Below are 21,408 nucleotides of genomic sequence, written 5' to 3'. Positions count from 1 at the left end.
TCCAACTCGGTGCAAACAAAAAATGGCATCAAATGAAAAGCCTGTTTTGTTGCTGAGAAAGATAGTAGAAATTGGCCGAATGGGGAATAATTTGCCAGATGAACTGGCTTGAGTTACACATCCTTGGTCAGGAATATCTCAATTTTATTCGGCCAATTCTTACTACTTTCTATTGAAGCAACCAAGTTCTTTTGTCTGGTAGTGACTGATACTACAGTATAAGCGGACATACGTTACATTATCGGAGTAATGAAAACATTTGACCTGACCCTTGCGCAGGCGCAGTAGACTCGTGACGTCAGGAGTGAATTTTTTGGCCTGGGGGATTTTCCCGTGTTCTTGTGTGTCGGCCAGAAATATTCCCAGGTTACTCACGGAACAACGCCGTTTTACACCGCCTTGACGCATTCCTAGCGACACTTCACGACTCCAAGACATAGCCAAGACGTCAAGGAAGCCAGGAATCAAAGGAATTTTGCGATATTTTGGAGAAGAAGTGTTCTTTCGGGGGTGGTTTCCCGGGGGTCTCCGGTACCTGGCACGGAGGAGCATGATCATGGCCTCCCGGTCTCCCGGCGGCCAGACAGGTAGGAAATTGCGGTTTTCTCCTTGTTCTAACCATCGTCACGAGCCCAGCAGCGTAGTTCCGTATTACTCACTCCACATAGATCATTGTATAACTATTGTTAGTGTTCTATGACGTATTATGTCCAAAACAAACGCAGCCAGAAGTTACAAAAGTCTCTATAAAAATGGCAGGTGTGAAGAAAAAAAAAAAAGCGGGAGAAATATTTTTCCTCAACGCTTCCTTCATATTTGAAAATATTATCATACCTTTTTAGTATATTTCTCATGAAAACATCCACGAACAACCTAGAGCTGTGAAGACGCCGTATCTTGTCTTGATTTCGTGTTATTGTAGCTAAAGCCCGGGCACAAATATCTCCCTTTGTGTGCTTGCAATGTTACAAGTATTTTAGTGCTTATAGTTATACGAATGCGGGACGTTTTTCACTGTTAAAGATGATTACAAGAAATTAGATTTCCTTAAGCTGTTTACCTATCCTGCCTTTAGTAGACCCCTCCCTTCCTGTGTGTGTGTTTACTCCTGAAAGTTTCCTTACCTGGACCACATGTGCGGTGTACAAGTATATATAGTATATGACTCACCCTTCCACGTCATGAAAGGGACAGAGGAATGACTCATGCCCTCAGCTCAGGTCATTCAGTACATAACGGCTTCTGGGAAACTAGGACGGTTAACATTTGAAATTTTAACCATATAAGGCATTGTTTGTTACTGGGAAAATGGAAAAACAAGGCAATCAGAGATGGCTGACTTCGCCCCGGTACCCATATTGCCTTGTAACCATTGAATAGCATTCCAGTCAGTGCTGCATACATGTATATTGAGAATAGCATAATCGGACACACACACAAATTATTTGAAGTTACAATCTGCTGTTTAAACAGTGTCATAGCAAAAACTTTTCACCATTGCATGGTGGCCAGAATAACGTTTTTCCATAAGGCATGATTTAAACTTTACTACTTCGTCTTTACTAGTACTAGTACGTAATTCATATTGATCATGATTATGTTAAGTGTCCTTTGATGTTAAGCATAGTTGATGAGTGGTTGAACTTGTATTAGGGGCGTTTCTGAATTTACCGTGATGCATTAAAACAACTTGTCAAGAATTTTGCGGAATTGTAATGCACTGCCAACCAAACCCTCGCCCTCCAATGCAGATCTAGACTCTTGCACAAGATATAAAGAATAGTTAGACCGGCTATAGACGGCGATTGAATAGTCGTGGGACTGTTATTGTCAAGACACCTCATGCAACGGTATTTTGGGGCTTTCTAAATAGTCGCATGGCGGTAATCGCTCACAACGAAAGTCGCACGACCGTATACCGTCGTCAGTCATGCCCATGCATGCAACATGTCAATGAATGTCTAGTTGTATGTCTGAACCTGAGCACTGTAGACTGCCATACTAGTACATGATATAGTACTGTTACAGTAGCAATAGCCATTGGCCACCAGCGTACGTGTAATTCTTGACTACATCTCAACTTGACATCTTGTACGTGTACATATTCACGTTCGCCTCTGCCTACCCTCTGTGAACTTAGCTCATACTGCACAACTTGGAAAGGTTGAAGGACATCTTGCTGATTTGTCACATTTCAGACTGATCCTTTTAAGGAGTTGTCCTATACTATAGTATAAAGGCTGTCAAGAGTTCATTATGTGACAGAGGAATATGCGTCCTCAGCACATGTATGTTTGTATTATGAACCTTGGACCCAAGCCACAGCACTCTCAAGGCTATACTAGTGAGAGATTTTCATGTATGCATGCATATTTTTACATCTATGTTTATGCTTATATTCTTTTATCCAAACCATGCTACCATCCTGCGTTGTACCACAAGGAACTAAATATTGTTTGTATCATATTACATCATATTAATGGTTGAAATAGAGCCTTTTCAATTTGTTGATGTACAACTTACTGTAACTGTAAGGCTTAAAGATATCATTATTTGAAATATCATGCTGAAAAACCCTTTAAGTTTAACATAACTAGAATTTATTCTTAGTTGTCATAGACTTAATCATACTTGTAGAGATCTTGTCTAAAAATTTGTCAGATTTGCAAATTTCCAATGTCTTTTTCACACATGATTTAAACTGTCCTTATCAAATGCTATATATTCTGAATGATAACAAAACTTTATATTCTTTTCTAAGCAGCCAAGAGGAAAGGTCTGAAGTTGTCATTCGACTTGAGCCCCCAGTCTCCTGAACCAGAGGAGGATCCATTCCACCGTCCCACCAGCACCAGTCCATACCCTCCACATCTGTAAGTACATCCAGAACCTCCCTAAGTTACACAGTAGACTGGTCCGGCAGCAAATGTTTCATAGACATAACTGGTTCATACCATTCAAGTTTAGGGGGTAAACGTAAGTCACACAGATTGTTATTTCCTCATCATACTCTGCTACATGTATGTACTGTACACCCATTGTGATGGACTCAAGGTCCAACAGCAAATGGTATTCATAAAGCTGGCATTGCAAGTTGTCAATGACCTTGAGCCAACTTCTTTGAAGGTCACCAAATTTGGGATTTACAAGAAAATTGGGCATAGTTTTCGCCTGAAAATCTGCTGATATATGGATGTATGGAATACTAACCTGGAGTGAATCACATCTAGCGGTGTCTCATGCGTTTTAACTTATCTAGAGTGATCAGTAATTGAACCTGGCTTTGGCCATTTAACAGTTTCATGATTCACTCCATTGTAAATAGGATGACCGATGAGTTATGCCTATTGGGTAAAAAACTCTGAGTCAGTTATGCTTTCCTACCATCTGTCACTATATATGTTATGAATATGTATTTTTAAAATCTTTTTCTTGAAACTTTTCTATGTGTTATGTTATACTAGGGCACCTATTTGTAAGTAGGCATAGAAAACAGTATGGTAAACAAGTATCAGTTAACTTGATTTCGCAGAAGTACTGATTTGCAAATATAGATTATCACTAATGCTTCTAAACCCATAGATCTAATTCATTTACATAGAAATGTAATTATGATCTTATGTTCATCTAGTACCTAGATGTATGTTAGAATAAGACCAGGTCAGTGTAAATAGACAGCACAGCAGTTCTTTTTTATGTTGGTTTAGGACTTATGTGAGAACTGTATTACCCCAGAAGTAGATACATGATGTAGTTTATAACAGAAATGGTTGTTTAATTTGATTTTCCATTAAAAATTGTCTAGTAAATAGCCACTTGCTAACGAGCCCTTGTCTTTTGATTTATAAATGATAGTACTTCAAAAGTATTTGTACAGAACAGGGAAAATTTTGTTTCAAAAGATGAGCCTTGTTCAAACATAACTGAAGATTTCAGCGTCATCCTCATGCCACTGTCTAACACAGATGGGGTCAAAGGTCGAGCCCCCCAACCCCATCGCCGCGGGGCGGTGTACAGGACGGGAAGAGGAATATGGATCGAAACTCATTGTTCGTAGAATTTGCATTAATCGGTATCACACAACTAACGGCTTGTAAAAAATACCAATTGTTTTCAGTTCCTCTTTTCTGCGGTAATGTTTTAATAGCATCACCCAGTAATGTAGATTGCATGTGAATGCATGTCTTGAATAAAGTTAACTGTTCAGTGTAGATTGGTTTTAGTTTAAGTATCATGTATGTGTAAGCGTTGTGTTGTGGGGCATGCCAATGCCGTTATTGTCTTACTCCCAGTTGATCACGAAGCAATGAATAAGTTGTGCGTCAATAATTAGTTGCCATTTGCATTTCATTAGGGGCATGGTGGGTTAGTTATTCATTGTGATGTGCGTTGATGTCCTCGGTTTGCGTCAGGAGTGACCTAGAAAAATAATGAGATAAAAACTGTGTGTAAAAACTGATCATGAGGACAGCTTGGCCATGCGCTGTAGCTACCAATCTAGCCGGACTGGAAGAATCTGGTCAAGACATCAGTGCATACACTTTAAGCATGTGAATTATGTCTATTGGATTTTTAGGGTGTTTTACTTTTTGGGATTGAAATAGTTGGTCTTTGTTCGTTTCTTGTAATAGGGAGATTTGCTTTTGTTGATACTGTATCATAAGTGTCCTTTTTACATTTGATGTGTTCTAGATCTGTTTCACAGCAAATTTTCCAAAAGCAAAAAAAAAGGCTGTATTCAAAATAATTGTTAAAAACAACCCGTACCTTCAGTACATGTAGGTCATGTTGTCAACGCTCTTCATTCAGGTCCAAGGATTAAATGTTTAATTTGATAATAGCTTTTAAGATATTCATACCTGTTTAATTTTCTCATGCTTCACCGTCCACACCCAGTCATTGGTGTTGTCATTTCACTCCTTTTGTAAGGGAAACCTTCACATATACCAGGAAGGGAATTGGTAGGTAGATCTGGTATTTTTGTTAGGGTTATTATGTTATAATTTTTTTTTTCTCCATATTTTCCTTGTATTTCAGAGAGAGAATTCGATCGGAAAGCTTGGATAAATCTGGAAAACTCAAGATCAAGGACAAGGTGAGCATAATATTTTATCAACAACACTTGTATGCTGTTTGCCCATACATTTTTGTTACAAACATCTTGTTAACATGGATATATCTTTCAAATGAAATTGACCTAAATATTTGGTAGTTAAGACATAATACTGTTTAAGATTTAAGCAGTTCGGTTCAATTTGCTTTGAAACAATGTAGTAACTAAGGTCAGTTTTGTCCACATTTCTGCTAACTTGGCAGTTTAGTCAGGATTTTGTTGTAAACGGTATAAATAACCTCTAATTTAGAATGAAGCTGGTTTTGTGTAGAACTAGTCTAGTATGTATCCTTGATTTTTGTTTCATGCGTAACATTCGTCTCAGCCTCGTACAACTACATACGGTCACTGTCAAGAACTAATTAAAATACTTTGTGCTGATACTCTAGCTATCTAACACCAAACAGAGTAATCCTACGCAACGTGAACCTTGCTACATGCTCGACTCTGGCTCTGACTCTAGTATTGCACTACAGTTTTACACTATCTAGATCTCCTACTAAAGTTCTATAGTAACTAGATCTCCTACTACAGTTCTACACATTTTCATTGCCTTTTTCTAGATCTATGACTTCACAGCGGACGACCTGGTAGACCTGGGAGAAATCGGCCGTGGTGCATTTGGCTCCGTCAACAAGATGTGCCATGAGCAGAGTCAGACAACCATGGCTGTCAAGGTGAAAATAACCTTCAGTACTTCTGCTAAGGAGACCATGTTTTTCTTGGTTAAAAAGAAAATTATTTGTAAAAAGGAGAGTCAATTCAATTCTATGGAATTATTGTGATCATTTTGGGACGTTTTGTGTGTCTTGAAAGCCCTAGGACCAAAGAACAAGGAATTAGATCATTTTTGGGAATGGTTTTAAAGTATTTTCCTTTAATTGTTTTTTATCATAGACAATAGCACATGCAAAGAATTACTATTGTCTGAAGATGGTTTTTACATTGAATTTAAAACAATGAGGCCAAGTCTCATAGAAAATGCAGTACACACTGTATACCGACAGGATACCACTTAATCATCATGTGCACATCTGCAATTGCAATCATTTGGAATATTTGTAACTTTCAGTGTATCATTAGCAGTACTTTGATCTCTAACCTTTGACATGACCTCTAACCTCTGACATGACCCCTCCAGAGGATACGCTCCACAGTAGACGAGCGTGAACAGAAACAGCTGCTGATGGACCTGGATGTGGTCATGAGGAGTAACGACTGCACCTACATCGTACAGTTCTTTGGGGCGCTCTTCAAGGAGGTGTGTCTTAGTGGCAATCTTAACTAACTTCTTACCAAAAGCTATTTTTTATTTTGTCTTCTAATTGTTGGACCTCATTGTCAAATAATTGTGATTTGTTTTTCCTCAACTCTACTACAATAGTCAGAGTAACTTGAAAAGTTTTTTGTGTAGCTCAGCATTTGTGCACAGAGATTGATGATGTAATAGATGTGCACAGAAAGTGGTGATGGTGTAACAGAAGTACACAAGAATTGATGATGTTCACAGGAAGTAATGATGCACCATGTGTGCACAGGAAGTGATGTTACAGTAATAGTGTATACCGGGAGCTTGGGTCTCGGTTCGGAGTTTTTAAAAATAATTCGGGCCGACCTGACTCGTTCCCAGAAAGGCAATAGCGTTTTTCCAAACATTCTTTTTCGGCCAATTCAATGTTTCCGATGGATAGGGATGCCTTGCCTTCGAACGACAGATGAATTTGATATTCTCTGTGGAAACGTCATTTTTGGTGAAAACTGTCATTTGAAGCAATTTTTATTCCCAAAAAATGCTACTTTTAGGGCATTCTTCCAAGGCCGCTGGAAGGAAAATAAAAGTTTTCCTAGGATAATGACTGATATGGGAATAAAGGTCATCATTCTGTCTGTGCAATTAGGAAAAATGAAAAAAATCGTGAGGATACGTTTTCCACAATCCCCGATGGTGCGAAACCATGCAAAACGCACATAGAACGCACGATTCGGGTAATCAGGCGACAAGGCCGCGTTACTGTCATTGCGCACTAATACCAGGAAGTCTTCGCGGACGACCAAAACTCGGAAACCGTAAAACGCTACGAAGATCGTATATTTCAGGAATTATTAAAGATAACACACTGCTATAGTGATAGCCGAAAAATCGGGAGCCAAAACTATCGAGAAAACCTAGGATTTGCGTCTTATTTTAGGATCTATTTGGCCATTGGGTCAAAACGATTCCGAACTGGAACCTTGGGAGCAAATACATTTTAAGTCAAATGCTGTGAACAGCAACAGATTTTCAAGGACCACCATTGTTCAACATATTTTTTTCCATCTTGCACAGCAGTCTACAATGTCCTGTCGATAGAATCATCTTTTTTTTTAGTTTGATTCCTATTCTAAGTGGTGCTTTCTTTTCAGGGTGACTGTTGGATCTGTATGGAACTCATGGACACATCCTTTGACAAATTTTACAAGTACATCTACAGCCTGAACAGATACATGCCAGAGGACATTCTGGGCATGGTCACTGTGGCAGTAAGTCCCAAATATTCCTAATAACATTGAGTAGCATAATAAATTATGAATACTGACAAGAACTAAGCATAGATTAGGCAAAAATAGTTACTCAAGCAACTGGATAAAATTTTATCCAGTAGCTGTTGCTTGAGTAACTATTTTTTGGGCGTATCTTACTACCTTGATGTCTAACCTTCATCAACGTATTAAGGATAGATTACAATTCTGTAGTTATTTGTAGGAGTGCCATGGATATGAGCTTAGTTTATCTTAATATTATGATAATTTCACACGTTGTTTTATATTGATTTTCGATGTCTGCCCTAAACACTGTCTTTGTTATTACTTTCAGACTGTGAAGTCCTTAAATTATTTGAAGACAAGACTGAACATCATCCACAGAGGCAAGTACTCATCTTTGGACTCTACAATGTGTTAGTTAATCCTCCCACACCATAAGGTGTATATGGCAGTGCCCATCTCCGTTTCATAGCCCTGGGCCACACTGGTGCAATCACTACAGCAGGGGGCTAGTCCACTGGCAGTGGAGTGTTTAATTTCCATACTGTTTCTGAAGTATGTACCATCTTTGTAAAGCCTCTTGTCCAGAGTTGTCCTACCCAGGGCTTGAACCCGGGCCTTCTGGTCCAAGTAATTTGAACCAGATGTGGCTAGTTACAGAAGCGCAGACCACTACACCACAGGGACACCCCCTACAATGTGTGTGCCTTTGTTTTTCAATACATCTACCATAAGTAATGCAATGTTCCAACAGGATATTATTGGTCTAATATTTGTTTTTTTGTGGGTTTTTTTTGCAGATGTGAAGCCATCTAACATCCTACTTGACAGGAAAGGGAACATCAAAATGTGTGATTTCGGCATCAGTGGCCAGTTGGTCGACTCCATAGCCAAAACCAGGGACGCTGGCTGCAGACCTTACATGGCTGTAAGTTTTACATAAACTTTCTCCCCTGCGCTGACATTTTTGCTAGCTTGTTTGTTTGTTTATTTTTATTTCACCAGGGGAAATCTTATCGCCAGCAGGCGGTTTTAAAGGAGCCCTGGGGGAAAACCCCAAACAAATTTGTTACATAAAATTAGATAACATTTAAATAACTAGATAACATAAACATAATAACAGAGCTTGAGACTCTATGCCTCCCAGCTTGAGTAGAAGTTATAAACTGTGCTTTTACTTTGTTTTCCAGCCGGAGAGGATAGACCCAATGTCGTCAAGACAAGGGTACGACATCAGGTCAGATGTGTGGAGTTTAGGTATTACACTGGTGAGTATTGGAAATACATGTATTACTAGTACTGTTAAGTGGTTGTTGTTCCAGAGAATTTTTGTCACTTTCATCTTTTTGTAAGCACTACTGTAAATCCTGAACAAAGCAAACATGGATACATATAACTAAATTTCAAAAAGTTTCATAGCTTAAATTGAAATTAAAACTGCCTCTAGAACATAGACCCATGTAGGTTGACTGGAAAGTATTTAGATTTCGGTTCATGCAGTTTGGCTTGGGATCACAAGAGGGTGCTTCAGAAAGAGCATGTAGAATTTCCTCAGTACATTTATCTGTCCTTGTTATTGAGAATATAAACCCATGTTCAGCTGCAGGTTGATTAGATAGTATTTAGATTTCGGTTCATGCAGCTTGGCTTAAGATCACAAGATGGCGCTTTAGAAATAGCTTGTAGAATTTCCTCTGAGTCAGTTCATTTATCTGCACTTTTTATTGAGAGTAAAAGAATAGCTATTTAAATTGTTAGCTTAAGCTGATCAAGATCCATTTTGAGCTAAGTCAAGACCCATTTTTGTTAGCTTTTTCGTAAGTTAAAGCTAACTCAAGGCCCATTTTCATTCATTTATTCATACGATTTAAAAAAAAATATCTTTACCAGATGGAGCTGGCCACAGGAAAGTTCCCGTATCCGAAGTGGAACAGTGTTTTTGACCAGCTCTCACAAGTCGTCAAGGGTGACCCCCCGCAACTCAACCCTAAAGAACACACCTTTTCCCCCGACTTCATCAACTTTGTCAATATATGGTGGGTACACAGCCTGGTCTTTTTGACGATGCCTCAGAGGCAGAGCCGTTAGTATAGCACTAAGATTGATCCACAAATATTCTAAGAATTCCACGAACGTTTTTGGCTACACCTTGTTTCATCTGTAATCACAAAGGTAAAAAGTCTAGCAGTTCCATAATGTATAACATGAATGAGGCATATTTACGTAATATCATAGCCAATAAGAAAACAAAAGCTAGAATGATACACACTAATAGATTTGAAAAAATTGTATCAAATACTTACACTATTTTCCTCCACAGTTTGACCAAGGATGCCTCCCAGAGACCGAAGTATAAGGAACTGTTGGTAAGTTGCAATGATTCCTATACAAACTTTGTTTTCATGTTGATCTTCCAGTTTAGCATTTAGTTGTAAATGTAAATCCTTAGGCTTTGCGGCGGTTTCATTTTGTGCTTACCACATCTATGTCTCCCTTGTATGACTACTGTACGCGGTCCTGCATGCCCCTTTTACGTAGTGCGTAATTGGCCGTTTTAATTTTACGTAGAGCGTAATCGGCCGTTTTAATTTTACGTAGAGCGTTGCCGACCACTCCATAATTTAGCGTAGAGCGTAGGGGGGGCTTTCTGAATTTAGCATAGAGCGTAGGGAGGCTTTCTGAATTTAGCGTATTACGTAGCTGGCCCTCCGAATTTAGCGTAGAGCGTTGTCGGGACCCCCCATGCAGGCCCTCCTGTACTACTGAACTGTTTCAACTGCAAATTTTAAACAGAGCGAAAAGTCTTTTTTCTTTCTTCCGCGGAAAAAAAAAATTTAAGTAAATGAATTTACAGTTTCTGTCAAAGAATATGCTTTGCGTATCTGGTGATTCCAGTGGTGTAACTTCACGAAACCTTTTCTTCGTCCAACCCATAGAAACACATGTTCATCCAGAGGTACGAGACCCAGGACGTCGACGTGGCGTCTTTCGTCCTGGAGCACCTGGACCAGATGCCCCCCCACTTGCCCACCGACCTTTCCTCCTACTGAACTCTACAGGCCACAACATTTGGTGATGACAACAGGGTAGAGGGTTCTTAGTTTGGGGTTAGTGTAGCCTAATACATGGTGTGAGCTCCAGGCTTTTAGCTAGGTTTTATTAGAATGGGTGTCCAAAACTTTGGTGGGGGACCAACCGGAACTACAGTTACCCAATGCGCTCTATGGGTTAATTACCTGGTAGCCTTGCATGTCAGTTTCTGGTATGAGGAAATAACAACAGTAAGAGTGTAGGGGAAACGCATGTGCATGTGAAATTACCAGGGAAACAGGTCGTCCTCTGGGCTTCCCCTGCAAAAGGAGGGCATCTAATTTCCATGTTTTCTTAGTGTAGGGCGTCCAGACGATGCGCTGACGCCCTGCTAGCTAATAGCCTGGTGTGCTCTGCAGTTTAAATTTTACTGACAGTGACAGACTAAGATTTGTGAGTCAAGATAAGGGTAGAGAAAAGTGGTGATTGTAATAAGATTTGACATTTCCAAAGTTATCGTTAGGAGGGATGGTCACGATCCGTGAGAAGTTGACATATAGGATATGGGTTTTTATGGTACACCCTTTGTTAGGGAATTAAGACTTAAATGCTTGCAATGGCAACATTGTGGTTTGATCTTTTTTACATAGTAGAAACAGACCAAAATCTGTATCTCTTGTTCAGAAATAATCTATTAAGCCAAGTCCATTTGGTTCTATATTCAATTTGGTGGGGGGAAAAAGAAGCGTCCAATTTCGTCTTTATAGATTATATGATAAACTCTTAATGCAAATTTTACAATAAACAATGTACTTAGGACAAAATTTAGCATGTAGATTTGTTTTCAGATAAAAAGGGCACAAAAAGTAAAATGGGTAGTCTGTGGTACACAATCTCCTGCTGTCCAAGGGCATAACGGTCCCTTTCTCGCTTCGAGTTTGTGGACATAGACCTCTAACTCATTGGAACCATTTGAACTACCAATTAACTACCAATAGGAGGCCATTGTGGGAATCACTGTCGAAACTTGCAAAAAACAGATAAACAGAAACATTTGATTTGGAATCTCGGTATAACAACCCAAATTATGAAGCCCATATTTCAGTTAATGTGTGACGTTTACATAAAAATGGTCCGTATTAAGAGGGCCTAATTACAAAAACATGTAGTGTCTGGGGGCCACAAGTAACATGATTTAGACAGGCTATGGAAGGGGGTGCATACTAAAATCAGCATGTAATAAGTATGAAAACAAAGGGCAGCTGTTTTTTTACATGTACTGGACAGGTGTGTCTATTAGCCAAGATTATTGAGTGATACACTCCCCTGAGGTAGTAATGGTATGATCTACTATAGGATGTCATTTGTGAAGGTTTTGAAATAGACTGTACCACTTGTACAAGTTTTAGAGGTGATTTTACAGCAGGTTTTAAAAGGAGGATGAAGATGCTAGCCTAGTGGTCCTGTACATGTAGATGTATTTTTCTAGGACCAATGATTATCTACATATATTAGAGTCCCTGTTTTCGATTGGATGCAGTTTTAGCTTGTGTGGCATTCATTCCACAACCAGTATAAAGAAGTGCAATGCACATGTATCCACTTTGTTCCCCATTACATAAATCTAAAATGTACTTCTGTGTTTTCTCTGACTAGTATGAAAAACGCTTTTCTTTCATGGTCATATTGTTCAACTTCTTAGGTGTGCAACATCTTGCTAGATGTTGTGTCTATGAGGTCCAGACAAGTATTTTGAAACACACACCTATGAAAAATGTACCCAACTGGAGATGCCATATTTCTACAAAACTTTCCCTGTTGCTAGACAAATAACTATAATGTACACAGAAGTCTGAAAAATCGCTTTTATTATAGTTTTACAGAAGGGGTCCTGATTTTATGATTGGCTGCTGCAATTGTAATTTATGCCGGAATGAATTGGCCTGGAGGGACCCAGGGTCGTCTGTTTCTGTCCTTTATAGTTGCCTGAAAATTTTGTCAGCTGTATTTTAAAGGAAACACCTTTTATTTACATTGTATATCTCAAGGGAGTCTTCCAAACACACACTGTCAAGCAAGTTTGTTCACGACCGTATGCTGACAGTTTGCTAGAAGTGGAAGGATAGAGCAAAAAATTGTTACTGCTTCAAGTTTGGCCCATACACTTCTTTATAAGCCAATTCACATTTTGAACTGCACATGTGCAGCAAGATGCATTGTGGGTAATATGTCAAAGTTGAAGTTTCCTTAGATAGAAAGAAAACATCTGGACATGGTGTGAAGCATGGTCTAGACAAGAACTGTTCGCAAGTTAGGGACAGTAACCTTTGACTTATTACCCATAATACATCTTACTGCACATGTGCAGTTCAAACTGTGAATCGGCTTATTGTCAACTACTTATCCTTTGACCTACATGAAAATGAGACAAGATGTTGAATGGTGTAAATAGAGTTTAGAGGCTTGTTCAATTTAGGATTATTCTATTTCTTTTTTTGGAGGGGGGTCTCTCTCAAATCTGAAAGTAGGCGGTCAAGAACAATTTGATGATATAGGCTTGTAGATGAAAATTGACAGGTTTAAGAAATCCTGATTCCCCCACTTGAAATGTTTAGATGGAATAGTCTGTACACCAAAGTGTTGTCACAACACTTGTTTTGTAAGTGGGCTGATGTTCGTACATGTAATACACATTTATTCCACCTTGAAATGTTATTTAGCTTGTCAGCCTACATTTGTTGAACCCCGGCTTTTTGAACTAGACCCCCTTATCATGGTCTTTGCACCATGTTGTATTCTACTCAGGAAGCTGACAATGATAATAATACTTGTGCACTTTATAAGCACAGGGTCCTGTGATATGTATCTAAATACAAATATGTATATATGGTGTAAAATATTACCAGCGGTGGGTTTAGGCAAGGAGGTAGCTTGTGTATATGTATTATATCATACAATCAGAAACAAAATAAAAAAGATTGACCTTTCCCATATGCTTGTTTTCTTTATTACCTCCGTGAAAACGGAGGTATTGTGTTCGGTTTGTTTGTTATCTTCCCCGAGTACTAGTACTCGGAGAAGATTATGTTTTTGGTGGAGCCAGCTGTTGGGTGGGTCTGTATGTATGTCAAGAGCATAACTCAAGAAAGCTTTGATGAATCTTTATGATTTTTGGTAGGTGTGTAGTGGTTGTGCAAAGGAAGGTCAAGTTCGAAAATGGCTATCCTTAAGTTTTTCAACAGTACTGCAGCAGACTTTTAATTTTTGTGTGTTTCTATGTAGGCAAGAAAAGTGACGGAAGCGTTGATGGATCATCATGATTTTCTGTAGGTGTGCAGATGATGTGGAAACGGAGGTCAAGTTCAAAAATGATTCCCTTGGCATTTTCCATCGGTACTGCAGCTGTCTTTGTGTGGATGTGTATTTGTATGTCGCCAGCATAACTCGAGAAGCTGTTCATGGTTGATATTGAGTGGATGGGTAGGGTTTACAGAAAGGAAGGTCAAGTTCGATAATGAACCTTCTAGCGGGTACCTAAGGCACTGCAGCGGAGCTTCAAAATTTTGGGGCATATTTTCTGAAAGTGCTATGGTCATGATTTTTCTGTGGTAGATAGTTCATGCCACAGGAAGTAAGTTGTGAAGTTTGGGCCTCCTAGCGTCTTGTTTGGAACTGCAGTGGGTGTTTTTGTTTTGACCTTCGGACATGAATAACTTGAGAAGGGGTCGACAGATCATCGTGATGTTTGGTATGTAGAGAGCTCAGATGGTGCTTTACACAGTCAATGACCAAGCATGCAAATCAGGATAAATAAACAGATGGGGCAGTCTCACTACACTCCAAGCAGAGGTGTGGGTCCGGTTGGTTTTTAACGTGTTCAGTTTAGGCATTTTTGTCCAAAACACGGTTGGCGACATAACAAAAAGGGGACAAAACAGAAAGCCTGACAAAAACACATAAAAACACGTCAAAAACCAGCCGGACCCACTCCTCTGCTTTGAGAGTACACTGCACCAAATAAACCTGCACCACTACTAGGTATTACCTAGGACCGTATGGATAAGTCACATGTACTATGTCTTTCAAAATGTGTATGATATTGAATAAAGATTTATTCTATTCTGTTGACTGTACCATTTCATCATCACTTTCAATATTTTTTCATGACCAGTTATAACATATATCAGCACACTAGTTACCGTTTTGTTTGGGGGGAGGGGGGCAACGACTGCTAGAAACCGACGGCCTGCCTCTGTTTGCAGCTAGATGTCGAATCAGCAGCAGGGCGAGTACGTATGAGCAGGCCAGGGTACTTTCGATCATACTTATCAATAATAAGTCAATCAATTGTCTTTTGGTTGATTCTTGAATGATAAATGGGATTATCTACGGTTCAACACACACAGAGACGCATCGGCTGGGATCAACACTACGTTCATGGCAAGTCAAGGCGATTTCAATGATTTGCATGACGCCAGGCAACCTTTCCTTAGTTAAGTAGTAAGATTAGAAGCCATAAAAGCCTTTTTATGCCACCAAAGTTACCTTTATTGCATAGTTTCACAACTTCTCTCCGCTCAACAATAGAAAACAACACATTGGCTGCAATCGGACACTCGTCACCCTTACTCTCTGCGTGTCAAGGGCGCTACTATGCGGATTACGAAAGAATGGCACATAAGTAATGTCGGCAATACGATTTTACATTAGATATTTAAGAGCGACCCCTAGCAGTCAATGATATAAATGCCACAGGTTGACTAAAGCTTCATGATTGCTACACATTGATTGGTCAAAAAATTGTACATGGACCAATCAGCATACAACAGTGTCTGATGTGCGGTAATATCACTCGTGAGTATTATCCGTAATGTATATCAAGAGAACCAATCAGCATTCACATTACCCTGAGACCGAACAACACAGTATGTATCCGCGACTGAGCGGTATAAGAAATAGTACGTCCGAAATCTTTGAACAGTTTGTAAAAAAAATACTGTGAAAGCCAGCGAGGTATCATATTTACTGTACGGTAGTACAATAAGTCGGCTCTTGGATCGTACGAATAGAATTATGAAGTTTGGTTAGTCGGCGTACAAATGGGCGGACCTTTACAGCTCACTGCTGGGGTGAGAAGGCAGAGGGCGCCAAAATGTAATAGCTTCGCATTGATTGGTCAAAAAGTTTACATTGACCAATCAGCATACAACAATATATGATGTGCGGTAATATCGTGAGTATTATCCGTATGTATATCAAGAGAACCAATCAACATTCACATTACCCTGAGACCGAACAGCACAGTATATCTCCGCGACCGAGCGGTATAAGAAATAGTACGTCCGAAATCTTTGAACAGTTTGTAAAAAAATTACCGTGAAAGCTAGCGAGGCATTATCTTTACTGTACGGTAGTACAATAAGTCGGCTCTTGGATCGTACGAATAAGATTATGAAGTTTGGTTAGTCGGCGTACAATGGGCGGACCTTTACAGCTCACTGCTAAGGTGAATAGGCAGAGGGCGCCAAAATGCAATAGCTGCACATTGATTGGTCAAAATGTTTACATTGACCAATCAGTATACAACAGTGTGTGATGTGCGGTAATATTGTGAGTATTATCCGTATGTGTATCAAGAAAACCAACCAGCATTCACATTACCCTGAGACCGGACAACACAGCATGTATCCGCACCTGAGCGGTAAAGAAAATAGTACGTCCGAAATCTTTGAACAGTGTGTAAAGAAATTACCGTGAAAGCCAGTGAGACATCATTTTTATTGTACCATGTGTACAGTAGTACAGCAAGCCGGCTCTTGGATCGTACGAATAAGATTATGAAGTTTGGTTCGTTGGCGTACAAATGGGCGGACCTTTACAGCTGACCGCTGGGGTGAGTAGGCAGAGGGCGTCAAAATGTAACAGAACCATAACCTTTTTTTTTCGTTTACTGTTATCTTATCGATTGTACCCTCGAATTCAGTATATTAATTATATTTTAGGGTACGCTACTGTAATTTCATCGGTATCGATGTCGGTCATGTTGTGGTCCTTAACTATAGAAATTCCCAAAGGCGAAAAAACTGTGTTCTGCTGCCTTGACAGGTTTAGTTGCAGTTCTACTTCATTCCGCTAAGTAATAGTGGCGTCCTTGTGCCGCAGGGAGTTGCTTACTCGAAATTGCTTGAATTTTTCCGCTTATTAGCCTTTTACAAGGCAATTGAACACCCTAACAGGCTAGAAGAGGAGTTTGAAAGCGGGCTTATATGAACGATAACATGTTTATATGTATGTATGTTTCGATCAAATGTATTTTCAGATATACACACGGAGGAGAAAGGCTTAGAAGCCAAAAGAAACACGATCGAGGTGGAATGGCCCCAAACTTCTACTGCCGGTAGAATCTTGGAATGAAGCAGGTGCTATGACGAGATTAGGAATGACGCCGCCCAGCGACTGGAAGAAGATGTGCAGCAAACCTGTCCATCACTATGAAATGCTCAAGACTGAATCTTTGCAAGATCTTTGATATAGAAGTTGAAAAGATTGGCAAGTGCAGAATTGTTCATGAAAGTTTTAACATACAGCATGCAACAAGACACGCTTTTTATACATGTATCTTTTATGTCTCTTCAATTGAACAGAAGAAAAAAACAAACCTAAAGTGGATACCTATTTTACTTTGGTTAACATTGTAGGCTTTACCTTTTCATTGGATTTCGTTCAATCTAGTGATTACACATTTTCGACACATACACACTCCAATTATGGCACCATGGCGATTAAAGTAACAAAACTTTATATGGATTTTCAACCCCTTTACGAGCCTTTCTCGTTTCGCCATTCCCAAAAAGCCGAAATTTTCGAGTGGAAGTCTCTCAGTTAGCAAGATACAGGCCTTTTTCTCACTTCCGGTTTTGAATGATCTGAAATTAGGCTCTCTTAGGGGTTGCAATTTCTACCTGAAATATATAACATTTTCACATTTAGATATATTCCTGAACGTTTTCTCTGATTTCTCATTCGTTTTGTCATACATTTCAAATGTGGTATTAGACTGTGCAGCTAGACATCTCGCACGTTCCATTCTAATTTCTATTTTTGGACGAGCACATGTTCTCGCCATTTGCAGTTCTTGACATTTCTCGGGTACGCTGTAGGAAATCAGCCGTAACCGGATGCAGATGTTCTGACACTGTAAGAGCTCATATTGCTGATTTGAATAATCACGGACACTGTGCATTCTTTATCGAGTTATACATATATGCACAGAGTCTATTTTAAAGGAATGTAATGTATGTTTTCATGTCATAGAAGAAAGGATCAGAGATCAAGAAAAGTATACATATCTGTTATCAAACTTTCACATATGAATATATGATAATAAACGTGTAATGTGAACTTGTGCGTATATTCATTTCAAGTATCGTACCTTATGGAGGCTCAAAAACAATATCTCAGTTTGCCATAGAAAATCGGTCCTAATCATAATCCCATGTGTACATCAACATAATTTACCCATTTGTTCTTTTTGGTGTCTAGACCACAAGTGAAAGAGACAGATAGAAATACAAGTAGTGTAGAAATTTGCAGCGGTGTAAATTGTACCCTGGCACCAACACTAGTCTAGCTTTGATGCTTCTCTGCCAGAAAGTCTTCGAAACGATTAGAGGACTGAACAATAATTAGGACAGGATGGATTCCAGGCTAGTGAATTTTCTTGAGAGACAAACGTAGATTAATGTCAAATACTACACAAGACAAAGGTTATCAAGTTAATTTCTGTGTATTTTCTATTCTTCCCTTCATGGGTTTAAAATACATCTCCGATAGAGGAATATAGCATTTAATTTGCTACGCCGCTTCCTTAAACACAATACCGATCTTTAACTCAGGCTCATACCCGTTTTTAACTCTCGGTATCCATGACATATAACTACATTTGTATCATTCCATGAACCATTATGCTTGAAGTCCGGATTAGATCTCTTTAAGACCCATGTAAGTTTCGTTTGTGGTCTGATATGGTGTCTCCTTTATTACATAAAGCAAATATTAGTGTGCAACATCAGCATTTTAGCGACAAGAGCCGCTGAACTTGATTTTGATAAACTATTTCTGGCACCAGTACACCATAAAGAACAATGCATAACGTATGAAATGTATTTTCCCGATCAAACAACACCATACATTGGCTAACTAACCATATCTAGATGAATACATTATGCTAATAACTACCATAGCAGTCACCGTTGCACTATTAAGTTAAGTAATTCAGACATCTTACGGTATAAAATTGGATAAATTCCTTGATAATCCGACAGAAACACTGTTTTATTTGTTCAACGTGTTATCGTTATACTAAATGCGACTGAAATTATAATGTATAGCCCTTCAGAAAGTTGCAGTATACGGGAAATTTATCACCATTGGTAAAACACAAAGAGAACATCATTTATAACCCAATATCTCATTGCTTTGTTGGCAAAATCTCTTAAATATTGTAATTCTTGCTTTTACATGGTCACAGTTTCAAGTTCAAGGTCAAGTAAGCCTTACAACTTATAACCCCTTTGCGAGCCTTCCGCAATTCCAGCATTCCCGAAAAGAGCTAAATTTGGCAATTTGACGGCCTCCTTTACCACTTTTCTAGATACGGCCGGGAGCGGTACTGCAGATTAGGCTCCTATAGGGTATATACTCCCATCATATAAAATGTGAAGATATTTAAAGGCATCCAGAGCATTTTATGAGGCTTGAAACTTGAATGAAAAAACTCCAATTTCTTGTCATTTCTACACATAGTAAGTTTCAATAACACTTTACCATTATATGTCGAAATCAGAATGAGCAAAGATACGATGTCGTTGTGTGGTGAGAACTGATAGAAATCCAAGCCCTAATAGACGGATCCTGACTGTCCATCACAATTATCGTTTCGACCAATGAGAGAGTGACTGCAAATATTTGCATTTTTATGTTCTTATTTTGCATGTCTACGTTTTGACGGAGGTGGGTGGGGCCATGGTATCTACAGTATTTACAGTAGGCGCGTGAAATTAAAAGATCACCACGTAGATTATTTTTGTTCCATTTTTGTGCACGTTTGAAAAGAAATCCGAACGCAAATGTGGTAAACAATGGCATTAAATTTCAATTTCAAAAAGATTACGCCTACTAGAATATTTCCAGTTTTCAAGTCTAATAAAATGCTCTGGGTGCCTTTAAGGCATTAGACTGAAAGCCGGTGAACACTCTGCCAACAGGCCTGGAAGACTTCACATGCATTAAGAATGACTTCTAAGACTTTCTAAACCATGCATTGGCATAGAAAGAATCAATTTTAAAGTCCGGGGTGGAGCTCTTGTCACTCCCATCGAAGCGCCACCTACATTCATGTACACATCAAGTCTTGTCCGTAATTAGTAATTTAAGCATGATTATGTGGTCTTCATTCACTTTCCTTTGAAGATTTTAACCTTTTACTGAACTTTTCGCGTACATATATGTTAAAGATCTCGACACCAGACAATGGAATAAATAACAAGGACGTACATGTCATACATATATGTATAGGCATGTTACATAAACTGGTTTACTGAATACACTGTGCTGTATGCCTTACAACATTATGTTGCCTGAAATCACCTCTTTATAACAGAGGGAAGGACGTAGATCCTTCAAAGTAAGTTTAATCTACGATTCCAGACTGCTACAAATTTGTACAGCCTTTTCAGTGAACCTGTCTATGCAGCAAAACGGTTATTTTATAGGTATGCGGCGTATGCCCTTGTTATATCGTTTTGTGATATAGTGTCCAGAAATTGGTGAATTTGAGTATCAAAAAGGTCAATGTCCACAAGGGAAAGCAAATGATGTCTGTAGATATTCTAGAATTACTAATTACGGACAAGACTTGATGTATACATGAATATATGCGGCGCTTCGACGGATGTGACATGAGCAACAACCCAGCACCTCAAAATCGATCATTTCCATGGGAACGCGTGTTTTAAAAGCCCTACAGGTCATCTCTAATGTCTGTGAAGACTTCAAGACCTGTTTGTTAGAGTGCTCACTGGATTTCAGCCTACTGTTTTGTATACAATTTGCAAGATAGGAGTGTATACCCTATTGGAGCCTAACCTGCAGTACCGCTTCCGGCCGTATCGGCAAAAGCAACAAATTGCCAAATTTCGCTGTTTTCGGGAATGGGGAAATTGAGAAAGACTCCAAAAGTGGTTTGAGATATTATGGCTTAATTGAACTTGATTTTGAAAATACGACCATTTAAACCAAGAACTGCGATATCTAAGCTATAAGTAAGACATTTCGCCATATACAAAGGGGCATTATGTAAAAATTGATGTTTTCTTCGCAAACGGAAGTGGTCAAGCGTTCATTGCAGTAAATTGCCACTTTCTTAAGGGCTCAAAATCCAAAGTTGAAGAATATTTTGTGAAACAAGAGGACGTTGAACAAATGCAATGATTTATGTTTCAATAAATCCAATTATCCTTTCAGAAATGCTGTAAGGTGTGTGGATCACCTGCCGGTGCAATATAACCTTGGGCGCCGGGGGGAGCCACTTAATGGGCTAAGTTTTTCTTACACAGTCTTCTTGAACAAGACAACTTACCTCCTGCTGAAAGAACGTTATTAGGCAATTTTCATTCGTCGAGTATATGGATGACATCCGCACATTGTTCGGTATATCATACTTTTGTGTGCTTAGTCATTTG

At 39.1% G+C, this 21,408-nt stretch overlaps 1 protein-coding gene across 3 annotated transcripts; it reads left to right on the top strand.

Annotated features, from left to right (window-relative positions):
- The first annotated feature begins 279 nt into the window (after positions 1-279).
- LOC136439654 (dual specificity mitogen-activated protein kinase kinase 4-like) lies at positions 280-13,657 on the top strand. 3 transcript variants are annotated; one of them, XM_066435142.1, is made up of 13 exons: positions 280-587; positions 2,765-2,873; positions 3,966-4,049; positions 5,038-5,095; positions 5,677-5,790; positions 6,255-6,374; positions 7,517-7,633; positions 7,968-8,019; positions 8,437-8,564; positions 8,827-8,904; positions 9,527-9,672; positions 9,957-10,002; positions 10,573-13,657. In XM_066435142.1, exons 1-13 carry the CDS (start codon positions 551-553, stop codon positions 10,684-10,686), a joined length of 1,203 nt encoding a protein of 400 aa, XP_066291239.1. In that variant the 5' UTR covers positions 280-550; the 3' UTR covers positions 10,687-13,657. The 3 variants fall into 3 exon arrangements, with proteins under 3 accessions (XP_066291239.1, XP_066291238.1, XP_066291240.1); XM_066435141.1 differs by having other exon boundaries at positions 2,762-2,873; XM_066435143.1 differs by lacking the exon at positions 3,966-4,049 and having other exon boundaries at positions 281-587; positions 2,762-2,873.
- Positions 13,658-21,408: the final 7,751 nt, after the last annotated feature.

The sequence above is a fragment of the Branchiostoma lanceolatum genome, chromosome 8 (assembly GCF_035083965.1).
Source record: "Branchiostoma lanceolatum isolate klBraLanc5 chromosome 8, klBraLanc5.hap2, whole genome shotgun sequence".
Classification (NCBI taxonomy): Eukaryota; Metazoa; Chordata; class Leptocardii; order Amphioxiformes; family Branchiostomatidae; genus Branchiostoma; species Branchiostoma lanceolatum.
The sequence above is the reverse complement of the archived record's forward strand: the minus strand, read 5'-3'. Positions and strand labels throughout refer to the sequence as shown.

What these genes read in the sequence shown, in the direction of transcription:
- LOC136439654 (XM_066435141.1), top strand. Translation starts at nt 551, where the DNA reads ATGATCATGGCCTCCCGGTCTCCCGGCGGCCAGACAG. An exon ending in AGACAACCATGGCTGTCAAG is followed by an intron (nt 5,791 to 6,254) that starts GTGAAAATAACC and finishes TGACCCCTCCAG; the next exon opens with AGGATACGCTCCACAGTAGA. An exon ending in TTGGGGCGCTCTTCAAGGAG is followed by an intron (nt 6,375 to 7,516) that starts GTGTGTCTTAGT and finishes CTTTCTTTTCAG; the next exon opens with GGTGACTGTTGGATCTGTAT.